General features: G+C 40.0%; 1 protein-coding gene across 1 annotated transcript in view; it reads left to right on the top strand.

Annotated features, from left to right (window-relative positions):
* The window catches only part of nphp4 (nephronophthisis 4), a 346,370-nt gene that overhangs the window by 207,903 nt on the left and 121,767 nt on the right, over window positions 1–16,700 (top strand). Inside the window, exons 10-11 of the mRNA XM_069919049.1 lie at window positions 8,954–9,080; window positions 12,073–12,116. Coding sequence (XP_069775150.1) covers window positions 8,954–9,080; window positions 12,073–12,116 — 171 coding nt within the window. The remainder of the gene's footprint in view (window positions 1–8,953; window positions 9,081–12,072; window positions 12,117–16,700) is intronic.

Below are 16,700 nucleotides of genomic sequence, written 5' to 3'. Positions count from 1 at the left end.
ACTGGAGAATAAAGACTCGGAGAAGTTTACCTGATAAAACTTGTGTTTGATGTTTTATTAACTTCACATTTCGGGCCACAAATGTGACAACGTCAACATTTTCAGGAAAGATCAGGCTTACCACCATCATGGGGACTGAAAAATGGGTTGTAATTCAGGTTTGGTTGTAAGTTGAGGAACGGGGACCTTGGGCTGCTGATGGTGAATGGAGACATTGGGCTGCTGCTGGGAAAGGGGACCGAGCTGCTGATGGTGAACGGGGACCTCGGGCTGCCGTGGGGCATGGGGACTTTGGGCTGCTGCGGCGAACGAGAGCGGGGACTTCGGGCTGCTCTGGGAGTGGGGAACCACTGTTCACAGAACTTAAAATTCAAAATATGTTCTTGTACAGTAGTTTTAATAAATATTTAAAAAGAAATGTGTTATAACTCGTGTAGGTCAGAAGTCGAGGACTACCTGTGTTTCTCATCCTTTACCTTATCTAGTGGGGTCACGATTTTGTTCTTTCTGAAATTATTAAATGTTATTGAACTAGAAATCTGGTCTGATCCAGACAGAACTAAAATAGAAATGAAACTAACAGATCCAGTTATGAAGGATGGATGCTGAGTTTAATTTTAATTTAATTTAGATATACAACATGGTAACATGCCCTTTCGGCCCAGGAGCCTGAGCTGCCCAATTACACAATTAGCTTCTTGTATTCGGTTCCAACCAGAAAGGTCACCTACATTGTTTACTCTGTGACATTCCTTTTAAATTTTTTCTTCTACATCATATATTTATTGATTCTGTTTCCCGTTGAGTGTCAAGTTATAGGCTGTTCCATTCTCTTGGAATTAACTGAGAATCTCTGTTTTGTTTGAAAGGAAATCCCAACTCTGAAGAGTAGATGATCTGGCAATGAGTTGCAAGTCTCAAAAACTTTTCAGATTTGATTCCCGGTTTAGTATAATTGATTTAGGAAGGTCAACCCTGTGAGGCTGCTACAGAAATATTCAAAATTTTTTAAAAAGGGAAGCATTTGTGTGTTAAATTTAGTTGAGCTAAAGATCAAGCTCAGCTATTGTCCTTCATAACTGCTCAGGCTAATGCTGTCCAGATGACCACATATAAATCACCCCAAGGGTAGGATAGCAGACAGCTGCTGTCACTTAAGCCACTGCATTAAAACATTTCAAGTACCTCGTATGGAGATCACTGATGAATAAAAGGGAGATCAGACATGGGGACTGTCACAAGTTGCTTGTAAATTCTGTGAGGTAAAAAGTTTCATTTTTCTGAATAAAAAATTGCTAATCACCTGGAGCGGGCCAACATAAACAGCGTAAATGTATCAACAAACAGAAAACTAGATATTTGAGAAGGAAGGAACTAGAAAGATATGACCAGCAGAGATGAAGCAGATGGGAATAAACATAGCATTGGATTGAATTATCTGTTTCTCTGCAGTCAAATCTGTCTGCTCTCTATTATATGTTATTTGCTTTGGTAACAGAGGGCATTATATGTTATTTGCTTTGGTAACAGAGGGAAAAGCTGGGAGGAAAGAACTGCATTAAGTGCTTTTGGCTCAAACTGATTTAGATGTGGACCTATTGGTATAATAATAATCTTTTCTGAGTATGAAAAATTATTAAAATCAATGGAGAACTATTTCCATTTGCAAAAATTGTTTCAGCAAAGTGGGAACTTTTTGCCTTCAGGAGAAGTTTGAAAAGCCTGTGGTGCACTTCATGCTCAACAGCCATGCTAATGCCATGAGGCACTTTTAACTTGGCAAGAATGTCCTTTATGTGAAGAATTTATAATAGCTTGTGCTATTATTGAATCTGCATCACATAATGATATCCTGCTGTCCTTATTTATTCATCTAATATGTGTAAATTTCTTAGATCCTTAACATTCTACCAGAGGCATTAAGCAATCTCTCTAAAATGGTGACCTGGCAATTCATGCATGCAGTACAATGCTTTTGAGTGCTGTTCAAAAGAATTTAATCTAAAACCAAATTATAAGCACTTAATGCAAGGATTGTGCCATTTGCAAAATTTGTGCAATTCAACTTTTGTTGACACTTGCATAGAATTAAATTCTACAGCTAAGGCAAGAAAATAACAAAGACCACTCATACAGAAACAATTCTAACTCCATCTGGAATCCAGTTCTTAAAGAAGCCCAGCTGCACGTGTTGAGAAAGTTAATTTTCCTTTCCTTGAGGGCTATCTCTTGCCAGTCCTATTCTGGTCCCCCATGTAATTGCCATCCATTGCACCACTGGCTCACGATCACCATCCAACAAAAATCTTCCTTAATCTTACCCGTCCTTCTGACCATTATAATTGTGATATCTTTATCCTATCTGGTGTAAATCTTATTACAATAAAACATTTAGAATCTGGAATTCAAGCAATAGACAGCCACAGGCAACTGGCAAAAAAAAATTTGAGGGAAATAAATTTAAAAAAATTAATTAAAGAAGAATAAAATAATAGGTAACAAGTAAATAAATTTAAAATTGTAAAAGCAAATGTTCTCTGAAATAACTCAAACTTTTGGTGAAGATGGGAGAAAATATTCAGCCAGCCTTGGTCATGCTTTGCTTGTAGCAGCTGTTGAAATAGTTTTGTGAAACAACAGTGCCATCCTCCAGGATGCCACATGACGTTGGTGTGAGTCTCATAAAGTGTCTCCTTATCCCTACTTAGTAAGAGTCCCTCCTCCCCCTTGGAGGAGGGAGGGGTGTTAATTATCTATAATATTATTGCTTATCTTTCGGGTGGCTCCGTAAAAGGGGAGGAACCTGCAGATGCAGCAAAGGTTAAATGTTTCAAAGAATGTGACTGTAAGTAAAGTAAAATGCAAGTGAAATTTGTTCAGTGTCGATGCAGTATAGTATTCTTATCTTTTAAACTGTTTATTCTTAATGCAGGTGTATTAGTTAGGTGTATTAGTAAGACCTGGCAATTGTCTGGAAATTAGTTTCTTATTCTTCTTAAATGTAACTGGAAAATGCACTTATCCAGCATCTACCAATCCCTATAGGTGCCGCATTCAAGGGTTTTACTTATATGGTGAATTTAGAAAACTCATTCTGTTTGATGTTTGATTGTTAGCTGATGGTTCCACAAAAATGTTTTGATGGCAAAAGTTTGTGTTTATCAGCTTTCTGAAAAATTGGTGATTGAGTTTTGCTTTCATAACGGTTTTGCTCAATCTTGACAGCTACACCCCAAAGATTCAGAGCGGAATACAAATATGTGAATTCCAATCACAAAATACAGTGTTTGTATGGAGAGCTTCTTCTCTGTTTTCTTCCAGCTCACAACCTGTTTTAAGAGATCATCATAGAGGCCCTGAGTTTGTCACAGAATGCTGAGATTGAAGTTTAATTTACTGTTTTGTCAGCAGTGGTTTATCATGAGTAAAGGTGCACACTCATGATAAACCTTAACGCCATAACCACAGAATAAGAATCAGAATTTATTGTCATGAACATGTCTCAAAATTTGTTGTTTTGCCGTAGCGTCACAGTGCAAACATTTATACAAACCACTGTAATGGAGGATTAAAACCATGTGCTCAGATGCTTGTTTGCTTATGTGAAACTGACAACACTGGGGCCACACTCAGGTCACCTTACTTTCAGAATTAGCAGATGTAATTAAACTCAGCCATGGGGACTTATCTGAAGATACACTTTGAAATGGAATTCCACTGTGAGGCCCAGGGAAAGCAGTTGTCAAATACGACACTCTGAAATTGACGAATTGGTCACAACCTGTCTTGCTCAAGAAGTTTTCATGAGTCTTTGCAAGAAGTTTTAATGAGTCTTTGCAAGAAGTTTTAATGAGTCTTTGTATCTACGAGATAAACCAGAATATCATAGCATCCTGGTTCCATTATAATCAATTTTCTAAATTGTAGAATAGTATGTTCAGCTTTGATTTTGACTGACAAATGTTAGAAGGAGTAGGCGCATGATTAATTGTTTTTGGGGTATATAAGCTTGTGGTCCTGCTGCTGAAGTTTAGACTCTCCGAGGGATGGGAACATCCCTTGTCAAGAAGGAAGAACAGCCAGAGTCCGAGCAACGTCCCGGTCGGGGGAGGTGAAGAAGCTGCTACCGGCACCCTGGCAACCTACTACAAGTGTGTCGTCATTGCCTCGCTTCGGCAGTTGGGACCAGTCCAGGCGTTGTTAAGTATGATTGGGCAGGGCTTGCATATTGTAGTTTGAAACCTGCTTTGAATTTGTAATAAACATTTGTGTAGACTGAAGTGCTCTCGGTGTGTGTCTCTGTTTTCTTTCGGTAGCTCAAACACTGTGACCAATCTAAAATGAACAAAGTGAGAGGGACAAGTTTACCCAGGACAGACACTTTACGAAAAAATAAAAATATTACAAGATGAAAAAAAGTAAAAGTAAAGCAGTGTCTGTGTTTCATTGATCATTCAGAAATACTACGGCAGAGGGGAAGAAGCTGTCCTCGTGCCACTGAGTGTTCATTTTCAGGCTCTTGTTCCTTTTTCCCTATGGTAGTGGAGTGAAGAGGGCATGGCCTGGGAAGTGGAGGTGGATAGAGGCTGCTTTCTGAAGACACCTAGCCAATCTTGTCCAGGCTTGGTCTTCAAGATGCTGACTGACCTTTGAAGTTCCAAAATGTCCTTTGAAATCTTGATACCATACCAGGACCTCCATTTCCTTTCTGCTAATGTATTCCCCAAGTCTCTCTGAATACTTGCAATCCACATACTATCTAGTTTTCTGCACTAGATCCACAGTGATAGAGTTAGCAGAAAAGTCTCTATTTCATGTATGATGCATGTTCTGCTTTTCACGAGTCACTGATTAATGTCTGCCAAATGGAAGCACCTAAATTGGTGTTGGGCATCCTGCACAGGGCTGGAATAAAGCCTGTTTCAGGTGCTAAACGAATTTCTAGACTCTTATTTCTCATCTTACCATTGTGACAGATTGTGTTATGATTAATCTTTATAAATAAATAAATAAATAGATTTATTTATATATATATATATATATATATGGTCTTCCAGAATGGAGGACCATCGCCTTCCCAAGATCGTGTTCGATGGCGAGCTCTCCACTGGCCACCGTGACAGAGGTGCACCAAAGAAGAGGTACAAGGACTGCCTAAAGAAATCTCTTGGTGCCTGCCCCATTGACCACCGCCAGTGGGCTGATCTCGCCTCCAACCGTGCATCTTGGCACCTCACAGTTCGGCGGACAGCAACCTCCTTCAGGGAGCCATAATGTTTGGGACATTTGGCTTGGCAGGTATTTTTTGAGTACTCAGGTATGTTTAATTGCTTCATTTGGCACAGGTATAAGAGAGCTAGGGTTGCTTTTCAGCTTTTGATCACCTTTGGAGACTGTAGTTGCCATTGTTCAACATGAGGACCAGAGCTGTTCCAATGAAAGTCAAAGGCGGCATTATGAGGCTGAAAAACAAGAATAAAACAGTAAGAGACATTGCCCAACCCTTAGGATGACCAAAAGGAATATAATTAAGAAGAAAGAGCATGCTGGTGAGCTCAGCAATCACAAAGCGACTGGTAGGCAAAGGAAGACGTCCACTGTTGATGAAGAAGAATTCTCATCATAACGAAGAAAAATCCCAAACGTCTGTCTGACAGATCAGAAACACTTTTCAGGATTAATGATTACTGTTCAGAGACGACTTCATGAGCAGAAATACACTGCAAGATGCAAACCATGGGAAAGGTGGAATGCTTTGGATCTTGGGCAGTTCCTTTACTCCTCCACACTTTGGTCTTGGCATCACTGATACAGGTTCACTTTGGTCTCATCTGTCCAAAGGCCTTTTTCATAATTCTTGGTGTCTGCCACATTGACCGCCGTCAGTGGGCTGATATCACCTCCAACCGTGCATCTTGGCGCCTCACAGTTCGACGGGCAGCAACCTCCTTTGAAGAAGACCGCAGAGCCCACCTCACTGACAAAAGACAAAGGAGGAAAAACCCAACACCCATCCCCAACTCACCAATTTTCCCTTGCAACTGCTGCAACCGTGCCTGCCTGTCCTGCATCGGACTTGTCAGTCACCAACGAGCCTGCAGCAGACGTGGACATAGCCCTCCATAAATCTTCGTCCGCGAAGCCAAGCCAAACAAATAAATAAATAAATAGATTTAAATTTATATATATATCTATATCTATATATAGATATATATACACAAATAAAGGTTTTTGGGTGAATAGGGGCATATTTACAGACACCATAGAAACTATTTTGAAAGTCGTAATGTCTGTTAAGCCATTGTTCTGTTTGAGGCCTCTTTACTTTGCTAATTCAAAACTGCAAACAGTCATAAAAGTTCATTGAGAACTCAAAACAATAGATGGAGAAACCATTTGCTGGTTGAGCTATGAAGACGGATCAGTGTCTGATCCACTCAAACTTATGGAAAAGATGCAATTAGAGTATAGATTTAAAGTAACTTTGAAAGAAACTCAAAAGACAGAAATGATGATATAGCATGTGGTAAAGACACCAAGACAGAAAGCATTTTTGAATAATAAGAAACTAATTTCAAACTGAAGCTAGAAGATGCCTGGCCATACTGTTAGTAGCACAGAATTGAAGCAGTTGTTTGGTCATCCTGTAAGTAAGACAGGACTTGGAATGCAGTAACAAAAGGCTGCTTGTGTTCTCGTTATGAAAAACTGAAAAAGTGATTTTGAATAAAACAGCCACTTCCAACTGTCTCTTTGTGTGTGTGTGTGTGTGTGTGTGTGTGTGTGTGTGTGTGTGTGTGTGAGAGAGAGAGAGAGAGAGAGAGAGAGAGAGAGGACAGACTTCTTGTGTCCTTTGAAAAGGGTCACTTTTGATTAAGAAAGCAAAATTAATCTTACATCTGAATCATAACCATTTTTAAATGGCTATTTTGTTCAGCCCTTGCCTGGGTTTGTAAAATCATTGTCAAAGAAGATGGTCACTTCACTGTCCCTTTGAAAAAGAGGACAGATTCATCGTGAGGAAAAATCACTCGTATGAAGAAACATTTATCTGGACACAATTCAACAAGAGATTTGTGAGTTTTAAAGAGGTCTGATGACTTGATGTTTCAAAATATTTTACAATTGCTTTTGAGCAATAATTTAAAGAAATCTGAGCCTCACACTTAGACCATAATTGGTTTTGAACAGCAGTAAAGACTTTGAATTTCAACACAAAAGCTTTCTGAGACTGAACTTTTAAATCATTTCTTCAGAGTTATACTTGTGCATAGTGGGGTTAAGTTAAATTTTAGTTAAATAAGAAGTGTTATTAATAATAATAAAAATGATTGTGTTTGAAGATACCATTGTCTGTGGTATATTTCTATTGCTGCTGATGTAGTACATAACTCCAGTATTTAAATCAACACATCTGACCCTCCTGGTGTCTTGGCTCAACCTAACATCAACAAAATAAGTTATTTGATCATTATCTCAACATACTTTGTGGGATTTTCTCTTGAGCAAGTTAATTGAACGTAAAACTTTCTTGAGTCATTTTGAGCATTCCAAACATTTATTTTAAAATAAAATCTATATTTTATTGGGTGACTGAGAAATTTGCATTATATACTTGGATCGTATACTGTTGAATTATTGGAACTGATGTTGGATAGATAGGGGTTGAGCTTATTGTGATTGGATGAAGAGTAAAGCAGTCCTCCAAAATACCTGGACAGCAATTCCTAGATAAATGTAGTTCAACAGAAATTGAGGAGTTCAGCTCTCGCCATGATAACATAGCTTGCTTGTTTGTCATCCAATCCCCATCTTAGACATTACCTGTTTGCATCACCAGTGCAGTATGGAAGGTATGTATTAATTTATGTAAGCTTCTTTTAGTAATATTTCCCAAGCGACAATGAGATGATAGGAAGGAGATGAGAGTCTGGCGACATTTTAACAACAAAATGAAGGAATCAGTCATTGACTTCAGGAAATGGAGGGGAGCACACATCCCTGAATGGTGATGAGATGGAGATGGCAGAGAGTTTCAATTCTTCAGAGTAAATATCACTAACCACCTGTCCTGGGCCAACCATATGAATGCCGTGACGAGGAAAAGACACCAAAACTCTGTTTTCTTGGAAGCTCGTCACCGAGGCTAATTTTTACAGAAGAGTCAGAGTGTAGAAACTGCTCTGCTAAAGACCATAAGAAATAGCAGAGTTTCCATACAAGGGTGTGATGACAGGATACTATCTATAGTTCATCTGTGCAAAATTAAAGCTCAGTGACATGTGACACGCAATTCAGACCATCACACAAACCAACATCCCTATTCATTCTGACTATACCTCCCACTGCCAATATATTAAAGGACCTGTCCCACCCCAATCATACATTTTTCTCTCCCCTTCCATTAGGCATAAGATACATGAGCTTGAAAACATGAATCTCCAGGTCCTTTAAGAGTCTACTGTTATCAGACTCTTAAAGGACCTCTGGTAAAAGTTGATACTTGCACTGTTTAACCTATTTTTCTCTATATCCTGCTCTCTTTGACTTATTGTCACACTACACCCTGCATGTTTGCTTTCATTATTGCATCACCTGCTTTACTTAAGAATGCATTGACTTGCCTTGAGTGCATATAAAACAAAGCTTTTCTCTATATCTGAATACATGTGACAAGATAGAGTTCAATCAATGAGCTGTGCCATGGAGAAGGTCCAGGGGTAAGTCGACACCACTACTTTCAAATTATGCATTATTCTAATCTCTACATATATCACTGTAATTTTGTGGTATATGTGCAAATCCTGAAGCTCCTTACCGTACAGCAATATGGGACTCTCTTCTCCAATGGGTCTGAAAAGGATCATGTTGATGAAGGGTGGGCACTACATGTCACAAATATAGGCTTTCTATAAATGAATAGTAAATCTTAAAGTTATTTCTTTACTTTCAGGTGAAACGGGTGGAATCAGGTACCATCACCTTTCATTTTTCATGCCGTGCTGAAAGGCATGCGAGTATCGGTTCTGAGCAACCAATGAACACGTTGGAGAAAAAGTCCCACGTGTCAGCTTTATCCTGTAAGTTTCGTCATAATTGATTCAGAAGCAATATTTGGAACATTTACTGGTTTGTGTTCATGTTTATATAGAAGCCATGCATTTTACCAAACTTAAAATTCAGTATAATGCACAGTTTGAAAAGAAAGATTTTAAATCTGTTTTCATAAAAAGAAAAATAAACAAGAAGAGGAGAATGAAGTCCATATATCTTTTAAATGTATTCTGTCATCCCTGTATTTGGTATCAAAGTACCTGACATTCCAGTTTGGAATGTTTTATTGCATCAAATGTGTTATTACTCATACAAGTTACATAATAAGAAAAGCAAGTGATGTTCACTAAGTTCAGCATTAATATTTTGTAAAATGAAGTGGAATTAAAATACCGGCCACAAATTTTGCAGGCAAAATCATTTTGTGAGGGAATATCAACAATGAAGAGTGCATCAATTTAAAAAAAAGCATCCGTATACTTAAGATATTGGAGCAGAAGTAGGCCCATTGGCCATCGAGTCTGCTCTGTCATTCTACTGTATTTACTGGTGTAATTATTAATCCCTTGCAAAAGTCGATCCCCCAATTTTGGCCCTGACTGCTTGCCCATCTAACTCCCGACCACGAACCCTCGCCTCTGCCACCCACTCACCTGAGGTCCCAACGTGCAGATCCCGGCTCCGCTGCTGCGAACTCTTGCCTCAGTTGCCCGCCCATCCGAGCTTTGGCACCCTGACCGCAAGCCCTTGCCTTGGCTGTCTACCCACTGGAGCTCCCGATGCCCCGACCACAGACCCTCGCCCCAGCCATCTCTCACCAGAGTTCCTGATGCCACAGACTCTCTCGTAGGCCCCGGCAGCCAGCCTATCTGACCTCCCAACGTCCTGAATATGGACGTCATCTGGTCCTGGCCATCCAAGCTCCTGAAGCTTTAAACAATGCAGGTACTTAACACAGTCAAAACTATGACCTGTGTAAAAGTTGACCCCCAAAAAATTGGCCCAAAAAACTTGACTATTACACAACTATTTACAGTCATCATGAGCTCCCACTCAGTCCCACACCATTGCTTTTTTCCCTTCCTTGATGCCCTGATTAATCAAATATTTGTCAATCTCTGCCTTAAATACACCCAACAACCTTGCTTCCACAGCCACCTGTGGCAATAAGTTCCACAGACTCACGACTCTGGGTATAGAAATTTTTCTGCATGTTTTAAATTGACACCCTTTTTTCCTGAAGTTATGCCCTCTTGTCCTAGAATCCTCTACCATGGGAAACATCCTTGCCATATCTACTCTCTCTTTGAAATGCCTCGATGAGGATCCCCTCCCTATCCTTCTGTAATCTACCGAGTACAGTTCAAAAGATGACAATAGTTCCTCATTGCAGAATGTGCATGCATATCAAGTTCAATTCTCTGGTATCCAGTTGTTCTGGTGCACCATGTAATGTTTCCCACCCTCCCTTCCCACCCACTATGCCAGTTTCCTGTGTTCCCTTTAAATTACCAGGTGCAGTGAATTTTTAAAATATTATTAAACGGCAGCATGGTTAAAGGAACACTGTAACAGGACCAGCGATCTGGATTGTGGATCGAATCCCGCACTGTAAAGCGTTTTTATGTTCTCCCAGTGTCTGCATTGGTTTTTTTCTGGGTGTTCCGGTTTCATTCCACCTTCAAAATATACCGGGGGGGTTGTAGATTAATTGGGTGTAATTGGGCGTCATAGGCTCGTGTGCCGAAAGGGCCTATTGCTGGGCTGTATGTCTCAAAGGGAATCTGCATAATTTGCCAATCCAGTCCCAGGCATGCTGGATTGTCAACGAACTGGCACACGGATAATTATATAATCTAACATTTTGATAAGAAAATTAAGGAAAAATGCATTACTTACAAAATAAGAATCAATATTTACGACTTGGAGTTTGGAGATACAAGAACACAAATCACTAAAATTGTGGAACAGGTAATAAGCCAATAAGTAAAGCAAACCAAGAATTAGGGTTATTTCTGGAGAGGGAACATTGAAAACTAGATAAGTTGTGCCAAGTTCTAATAACACAATTTAGAATGTTGCTTTCTGTATTATAAATAGGATATATAAGCAATGTAAATAAAGACTTATACTGATACTAAATCTACAGGGTTTGTAAGAAAAAGCTGAGATGTAAGCAGATGTAAGTTCAAAATTGGCTTAGGTTTTGCTGAGAGCTCTTTTGAGCACGTAGCATCCACAAAAGTTCCATAGAACCATGGGACATTGCAGCACAGAATTGGTTTTTCGGCTCATCTACTCTCTACTGAGCTATTATTCTGCCTAACCCCAATGACTGATGCCAGGACCATAATCCTCTATACTTCTCCCATCCACATACCTGTCTAAATTTTTCTTAAATGTCAAAATTGAGCCTGCTAATAGTGTCCTGTGCTCAGTTGACTGATTTCAAAGTGGGGAAGAAGAGCACCTCCTATCAATTACATTGGTCGAAGATTTGGAAAGGATTATTCCTGAAATCAATGTGCTTGCCTTTGGTAAAGAAAGGTCATTTTGGTTTTTGCTGCAGATTGTGAAAACTAGAATTCATCCACTAATATCGAAGTCTTACTCACATTTAGGCAAATTGTGGAAGTATTTGAGAATGGGCAAAGTATCTCCAAATGTAAGAGTAACAAAAAAATAGTAAATGCACTGGATATTCAAATGTGTTGACTACCTTTCAATTCAATGAAAGCAGTAAAACCCCAGTATTCACCACCTATGGGGTTTGGAAAATGCCGGGTAAGCGAGTTTGCTAGTTGCTTGAGATAGTGCGTTGATTGGTGAACTGACTGGGGGTGGGGTGTTGGACAATTTAAAACTTTCATTTTTTTAACCTATTTATTTTCTGAGATTTTTTTGCCAGTTGATTGAGGATGATGGTTGCTTGAATTCTGGATAATGGGGATTTTACTTATATGCTTCACCAATGCACACGTATGAAACATCTTATGTTTCTATCTTTTTTATGTTTAGTGAAACAAACCTCAGAATCTTCTGGGCCCCAACAAGTGGCAGGGGTGAGTGGACTTTATGTTAATGTTGAAACTTTTTATTTTCTCTATCCCTGCATAATTTTAAAATCACAGTGAATTTAAAACCACAGATATTTGAGCTCTCACTGTAATAGGGTAGCATTGTCAGCTGAAGCAGATATCTGACAAACCAATGCCATTGAAAGCTGTTCCACCCAAACAGATGTGCTTTGGTTGAATCCATTTATCACGGGTAGGTGCCAGAATCACAGAAAGCAAGAAGGTGAGGGAAGAGCGATGAATTCTTCATTCCACGGTTACTTAACATCACACTTTGGAACATTCGGCAGCTATATTTCTTTCATCTCTAATGTCTGTATTTTAATCTTGCCTTGAATAATCCTGTTAGTTTCACTGCATCTGTTACTCTAATTCAGGATGATTCTTGCAATTACAAAACTGTTGGGAGTCCAAAATAGTAAATGAGGAAATGTTTATTTTTCTGGACCAACTGAGTAACAGCTGGAAGGACCAACATTTTTTTTTAAACTTACTTGTAATTTAATGTGATTAGGGTAAGTAAACCTGTCCTGAAGAAACATCATGGGTCTCTTTACTGCTTTAAAAAAAAAACTGTATCTGTATGAATTGCAACTTGGTCAAAGTTCAAATTTATTGTCAAAGTACATAGAATCCTGAGATTCTTTTTTTATCCAGGGCTGGCAGAATTTCTATATTAGTAACTATAAACCGTACCCAAGAAGAAAGATTTGCGTGTACAAAAGAGAAAAATGTCAACAAACTGTCCAAATACAGAAATAAATCAATTTTCAGTTTTAAGTAATGTGCAAAGTAAATTCTTAAATGAGCCTCTGAGTTGGTCGTAAAGAGTCTGATGGTGGAGGAGTAACAACTGTTCATGAACCTAGTGGCACGAATCTTGTACCTCTTCTGATGGCAGCAGTGAAAACAGATCATGTCCTGGGTTGTGTGGATCCTTGATGATTGCTGCCATCTTCCGATGGCAGCGTTCCCTATAGGTGTTCTCGATGGTGGGGAGAGTTTTGCCTGTGATGTACTAGGCTGTGTCCACTATCTGTTTCAGGGCTTTCCGGTCAGAGGTATTGGTGTCCTCATACCAGGCTGTGATGTAGCTGATCAGCCCACTTTTCATGACATATCTGTCATTTGCCAAGGTTTCCGATGACATACTGAACCTCCCCAAACTCCTGAGGAGGTAGAGGCATTGACGTGCTTTCTTCACGATGACATCAGAATGATTGGTCCAGGAAAGGTCCACCAAGATAGTGACTCCCAGGAATTTAAATTTGCTTGCCCTCTCCACTCAGACTTGCCCAGTGATCATTGAATCATACACCTCTGGTTTTCCTTTCCTAAAGTCTACAATCAGCCCCTTGGCTTTGGTGACATTGAATGAGAGTGCACCATTCAGCCAAGTTTTCAATCTCCTTCCTGCATGGTAACTCATTGGCCCTTTTTATACAGCCCTCCATGGTGGTCAAAAGTAAATCAACATCATTCACTGGTCACTTCTTATTATTGATGCACCTCTTTTAATGCTGTTAAAGAAAAATCAATCCAATTTGAACTTTTGAATCACCCAATGACCTACTTTTTGATGTTTTCCCTAAACACACAAAATTTGATTTGGGGCATAACACTTGATTCTGTGTTCAATTGGTGTACTCATGGGCAAACGTCCAACTTTGAATCTGCAAAATGATCAGTAGATATTGGTTTCATACAACAAATAGGTCCTTGTGCCCCTGGGGAATAGTTATGTTAACTGGAACAATTAAAAGTGAAGACGCAGGGCCTGAATTAGTTCGTTAATGTGGAGTGGTCTTGATGTTCCAATCAAATGACTTCAGATTTCTGTGCCGACTGCTGAAGGTTAATTATGCGCCCAAAAAAATGAAAGACATTTATTGATATCCATCTGGAAGCTGTTGTCTACAGGTTTATCCTTATCTATGTCTCCTAATTATGTTGATACATTTTACAAGGAAACTGTGTCAGGAAGTCGCCTGCATCGGGGCTTTATCCCCTTATTTGCATATGGATCCATTTCTTAGGATTATGAATTACTGATACTTTTGTTGTGGCAGCTGGTGCTTAAAGATTTCTTCCTAATTTCTCTTCATATTCTGAACTAATACCATCTCTCCTTATGAATTTTATTGTTTTGGGAGGGTGGCAAATCTTCTTTAGACATTTCCCCTCTTACTTTTGAGTATTTGACCTCCAGCTTCAGTCAAAGGGTCTGACTATCCACCCTATATATATGCTGCTTAGAATTTTATGTACTTCCATCAGGACTCTCCTCATCCTCAACCCTCGAAACAAAAGAATCCAAATTTATCTCACCTTTTCTATTGTTAATGCTCTCCTCAAATAAGTGTTCCCAACATTAAATCTTACCGAACACCACTGGTCACAACCTCGCGACAGAAAACCACTCTTCTACCACTATCTGCTGTCTACTATGTCTAAACCAACTTTGTAATCAACAAACCAACTCGTTGTGGATTCCATGCGAGTTAATCTTCTGGACCAGCATTGTCTTTTGCTGTAATAAAGCCTGCCCTTATCAATGATCTCAATCAAAAGATCTAATCAAATTTGTGCCTGCACAAAACCATGCTGACTTATCAATATCCATACTTTCCAAATGCCAGTAAATCTTGTCCTAAAGGCTCTCATTACATTTCCCTATGACTGACATATGGCTTGCAAACTTCCAATTTCCGGTCTGTCCATATTACCCTCCTTGAAGGAAGGAACGACATTGGCAGTTCTCCAGGCTTCTATTACCTTGCCCCAAGCTTAAGAAAATTAAGGCCCCAGAAATCTCCTCCCTTACATTCCTTAGTGTCCATAGTAAGATCTCTTTAGGCCCTGGGTACATATCCACCTTAATACTTTTCAAACTTGTAGCCTGTGTGTGGTCCGCGAAGTGTGAAATAAAAACCCCACACACACACACACACACACACACTGCCAGCTCTGTTTATATTCACTCCTTGCCTCTGACGACAGGAGTGACGTTACTGCTGCGCTGACTTCCGACTAGCCGGCAGTCCCGCCATTGCTCGCTGTTTCCTATCGTGCAGGACGTCACCCAGGATGACGGCCTTGGGGCCCTCGCGAAGCACTCATCAGGGATCTATCTCATCCACTCTTTCTGCTTGAGTCATGAATTCTTCCTTTGTCATTGAGTGTATTTACCCCTTTTATTGTCATAATCTTGCAACGAACAGGAAAACCTGCTCTTAAAAACAGGAATCATGAAATATCCACTGTGCTGGGAGTAGCCTGAAGTCCATCATTGTTAGCACTTGTGAATGGACTTTTGAGTGCTTTCTAAGAAAACACAAATTGTCAGCAATGATGCATTTGGAAGCTCCGCAATGTTCATAGAAACTGGCACCAACAGGGACCTGAAGGCTGAAGTCCAGCAGAAAACTGGAGGCCTGGAGAACTGATGAAGGCATAAAGAGCACAGGAGAAATGCAATTCACTAATGATCACAATGTGCACCAAGCTTGCTGCATCCCAAATACCCAGAGCCCACTCTACTGAGAACGAGGGATGGAGGAGAATCTATCAAGAAAAATTAGGTAGTCAGTGGTGGCTGGAAGGAACACTGCAAAAAAAAAAAACACTTGCTCTGTCTGTGGTGCCAGTACCTTTGACTCAATCTCTCAGTAATCCTATTTAATTCTATCACCAACTGAGGCTGTGGTTGATTAGGGCAAGTAAACAAAATCTTCGGGTCCCTGCTGACATTTTGGAACTTGGTGGAAATTTGGCCTTGCCTACCACATTTGGGAAGAGCAAGGCATACCAGGGAACCCCAGAGCCACTGTAAATGTAACTCTCTCCAAGAAGAGAGAGGTATCCATTTGCAACAGCATGGCCTCCTTGCTGTACCAACATTCTCCCCTACTAAACCCCCCAATGATACAATCCGTATGTGACCCAGTAAAGAGGCCCATATTTTGAAGCCACTTCTCAGTAAAGGCAGACATTGATGAAATTCACCATCCTCTTCAGTTAATTTGACTGCCTGAAAGTGCTTGAATTTCACACCCTCAGACCCAGCACAAAACTGTTCTGCATCTTTCTAAGATGTGAGCAACCTGCAGCAGGTAGTTTCAAGCACTGGTGGTTTCACTAACACTAGCAGGATAGAAGCCAACATCGACATCTTGGCTAAGCCCAACCTCACCAGCATTAAATGTCTAATGGCGTTCAATTGATCATGAGGGCATGCCATAGGATTTGCACGTCCAGCAATGGACTTCCAAAGCATGAGATCCACCTCGGCAAGATATTGTTAGGAGGAAAGGTTCTCGAAGCCTCCTTGTAAAAGTGTGACATCCCCCAGCTAAGTGTGGCTGTTCCTGATCCATAAGTACTCAGAATAGTGGGGGAATATTTGAGATGCCACAGACTAACTCGTTCCTTTTGTGAGAGTACGTAGCAGCTGAGTGCAATGGCAGAAGGAGCGCAGTTACTTCTCCACTTCAGGCCAAATCTACGGTCCCGCAATGGTCTTACTCGTCAGCTCATAACCTATAGACTATTAGATGAAATATGAATGAA

The sequence above is a fragment of the Narcine bancroftii genome, chromosome 2 (genome assembly GCF_036971445.1).
Source record: "Narcine bancroftii isolate sNarBan1 chromosome 2, sNarBan1.hap1, whole genome shotgun sequence".
Taxonomy (NCBI): Eukaryota; Metazoa; Chordata; class Chondrichthyes; order Torpediniformes; family Narcinidae; genus Narcine; species Narcine bancroftii.
Note: the sequence above shows the minus strand (reverse complement) of the source record. Positions and strands in the feature narration are given on the sequence as shown.